General features: G+C 35.2%; 1 protein-coding gene across 1 annotated transcript; it reads left to right on the top strand.

Annotated features, from left to right (window-relative positions):
- The first annotated feature begins 300 nt into the window (after positions 1–300).
- On the top strand, positions 301–2,747 carry LOC102577685 (uncharacterized). The gene is given in 2 exon segments (NM_001287899.1): positions 301–336; positions 1,489–2,747. A coding segment is annotated over 1 exon segment (1,059 nt). The 5' UTR covers positions 301–336; positions 1,489–1,503; the 3' UTR covers positions 2,563–2,747.
- Positions 2,748–3,722: the final 975 nt, after the last annotated feature.

The following is a 3,722-nucleotide window of genomic DNA, read 5'->3' as shown; positions in this document are numbered from 1 at the left end:
AATTCCCAAGTCTTGTGTAGAAAAATAAAAAAAATCCAACAAACACGGCCTTAAAGTGAAATGACGTCACAAAAATATAAACGGTCAGATTCTTTCCGTCTACAATCTTCTACACGCTTCCTCACGATAAAGCAAATTAGTAAATGTCCATAGTCCGTACCAAACTTGACTAATCCTAGCCGTCCTTTTATTTGACGATCAAAAATCCAACGGTCAATATCTCACAATAACTAAAGCCCTCTTGTCTTCAAAACCTAACATTTATCATTTCTGAAATTCTACTCGTCTGCATATCCAGTTTTCTAGCGGCGATTTTCCGATCATCTCTCTGCTACTGTACAGTCTCTTTCCCTTGCTCCATGTGTATGTGTGTGTTTAATTTTTTGTGTATTTGTTCATGTATGTATGTTTTGTGTGAATCGGAGAAATGATTAGGTGTTTACTGTTTGGAAACGTTAGATGCGTGTTTTAGATGTGATTATGAGTTGATTGGTGGTTAATTTGGGGAGAAATTGGTTTGTGTGTTTAGATTTATAGGCATATATTTTTTTTTTCTGTATAATGTTTTTTTAGGGTTCGACACTGAAATGTGACTGTGTGTGAGTCGGAGAAATGATTAGGTGTCTACTGTTTGATAAATGTTTGAATTTGTGATATTTGACTATCAGGTGAGTGTTTTAGATGTGATTATGGGTTGATTGGTTGTTAATTTGAGCAGATATTGGTTTCCACTTGTTGTATGTTTGTGCCTCCTTGCTTGAGATTTTGGAGAGAAAGAGATGTATGATAGTGAAATATGAGCTTATTTTAGTTAGTAATTGGAAAAGACTGATTCTGCTGGAAAAATTTCTGATGAAGGAAGTTTTGGAGTGTCTTTTCATTTCGAGAAGTTGTAATGACTGTGGCTTGGGTGAGGAGAATATTCTTGCGAGAGTCAAATTGAATTGAGGCATTAAAACAAGTTCAAATGTTTGTTTATTAACTGTAATTTTCTTATATGCTCCTTCTAGACTCGATATTTAGCTTATTTTCATCCCTTTGTACACGGAGTAACGAATGTTTAGGTAGTAAGGGCTTGCATGTTGTCTTCCTTAGTTCTAAGCAATGAGAATATCACAATGACACATTCAAGATGGTATTCATTTCATGGTTGAGCAAAAGGTGTCCGGTGTGGCTGTTAAAAAAGCAATTTACAAATGGTTTATTCAATGTGTTGCTTGTTGAGTGCAATTTCTTTTAGTATTCTTAATAAAAAAGGTAATGTTGGATTGCTATGTTTTTGTTGGCTTCACATGTTATTTGTTTCCAAAGTTAAAGAAACCTATTTTAGGATGTAGGTGTGGCTCAGATAAACTACATGTAATGTAACATAACATGTATATTAATTGCCTCAATTGTAACTGGGAAAAAATAGTTGCCTTGTTTTTCACCTCCATTCCACAGGTTTCTTCCTTTTTTGCGTCTTATTTTTTTTAATTTGCTGTGCAGTATATTGATATTCAAATGAGTCGTCCACAGGAACCACACCGCCCTTTTCTCCCATTTGGAAATCCTTTCAAATTTATATTACCAAAGGGCTCATACTTGTCACCTAAGCTTCTTGCTCTGTTAAATGCCTTTGAGGAGTCATTAGCAGAGAGGGTTAAGAGTCTCAAGCCAGGAGGTAAGGAAGATATCCTCACGTTATCATGGATGACACAAGCAATAAGTACACTTTGTGCAATTCATACAGACGTGAAAACACTTATTACTGAACTTGAACTTCCCGTATGTGACTGGGATGAGAAGTGGATAGATGTGTACTTGGACAACAGTGTGAAGTTGCTGGACATTTGCATTGCTTTCAGCTCTGATATCTCAAGGCTTAACCAAGGCCACCTTTATCTTCAGTGTGGCTTGCATAACTTGGATGGAACCTCAAACCAGTTCATGAAGGCTCGTTCCTCATTTGACGGATGGAAGCAGCATATCAATTCAAAGAACCCAAGACTAGAGAATTGTTTTGCCATCTTGGACAGCCTCACGGAATCACTGAACCTACCTAAGATAAAGAATTCTGCAAAAGGTAAGGTTCTAATGCGGGCAATGTACGGAGTGAGAGTAGTAACTGTATTCATATTAAGCATGTTTGCTGTCACGTTTTCCGGTTCTACAAAGGAGTTGAAAGACCTGCAGATTCATGAGACTTGCTTGTGGACAGAAGCATTTGTTGATGTTCGCGATTTTATCAGTCAGGAAATCAGGAGAATATATTCAAGTGGAAGGATCACAGCACTGAAAGAGCTTGAAGTAGTGGATACAAGTGTGAAGAAGCTGTACCCCCTCATACAGGATGGAGTAGATCCTAATGAAGCTGAGCAGTTGCACCTCCTAACTTCAAACCTGACTGAAAAGGCGGAAAAACTTTCAGGAGGACTGGATCTGCTAGCAAAGGAAGCAGATAGATTCTTCCATATCCTTTTAACCGGACGCGATTCTCTGCTCTGTAACCTTAGAATTGATAGTACTGTTTCTAACCCAGCGGAAGTGAACAACAATGTAGAAAGGAAAGAGGTGAGGTGAACCTTAGATAGAGGAGGATGTGTCCTGTGTATACGGGGGGTTGGTGTGTGTTTCTGTTACAAGGTTGATATCCATGTTCTATTAAATACTGCAATATATAGTAATTGTGAAAAGGGTGGTTGTTTGTGGTGTGGTTTCAATCGGGTCGATATATGTTTGGATTGTCATGTTATGTTAATGAAGCATAAAGTGGTTTATCGAGCAGATACAACAGTTTTAAGGTTGAATTTTGTGTGAGTATATGCTTTATTCTCCTTTAGCTTTATTTATGAGATTACAATGAATATATGTCCTTGATATGAATATTGAGGATTCAAAGATATAACTAGCCCTAGTGGAGTTGGGATTGAGGCATAATTCAACAGTAAAAACCTACAAAAAGAATTCAAAATTTGCATAATTATATATCCCAACACAAATTATTGCACTACAACATATATATTTAGTTTACACTTCCATAGCTGATTTTTTTTCCCCAATAGTATTCATAGTTTCATACATACAATATTACACTTGCCATAAATAATATATCTATCTTATATTAAAAAAAATGTGTAAGAAGTGTTTATACATAGTTATAGGGCATATTTAGTTGGGGAACAAGTTATCTTAGGATTATTATTCAATCCTCAATGTGGAATAAAAACAATGGTACAATTTCAGGATTTTATCCCCAACCAAACATGGGATAAATTAATTCTTTAAGTAATTTCCGAGATTAGTTATTCCTTATCTTTCGTATCAAACGAACATTTACATTATTATATAAAATTGTACAAAGAATGAACTTCTCTTCTGTAAAAGTTGAACTCACAAAACTCCACTCTAAAATAGGTCAAAAACATCCCAAGTAGCTTCAAAATTTAACAACTTCAAGATAATAATCCCAACAAACTTCAATCATCAACTTATCAAAAACGTTAACAATCACAAAACTCATTTGTACAATCAATAATGTTTAAATCCGTGATAATCAATACAAGTATCAATCAATCAATTTCTAAGTATCTAAAAATGAAAAACAAAATCTCAAACCACAATTTCAACAGTTGATTTTTTCACATTGTCAATTCCAAATAGTTTTTCCAGTTTCCTTAACTTTTGATCAACCCACTCTCTTCATAAATCAATTATGACAATGGAGTTTGAGGCACATATCA

Source organism: Solanum tuberosum, unplaced genomic scaffold (assembly GCF_000226075.1).
Source record: "Solanum tuberosum cultivar DM 1-3 516 R44 unplaced genomic scaffold, SolTub_3.0 scf00267, whole genome shotgun sequence".
Classification (NCBI taxonomy): domain Eukaryota; kingdom Viridiplantae; phylum Streptophyta; class Magnoliopsida; order Solanales; family Solanaceae; genus Solanum; species Solanum tuberosum.
The sequence above is the reverse complement of the archived record's forward strand: the minus strand, read 5'-3'. Positions and strand labels throughout refer to the sequence as shown.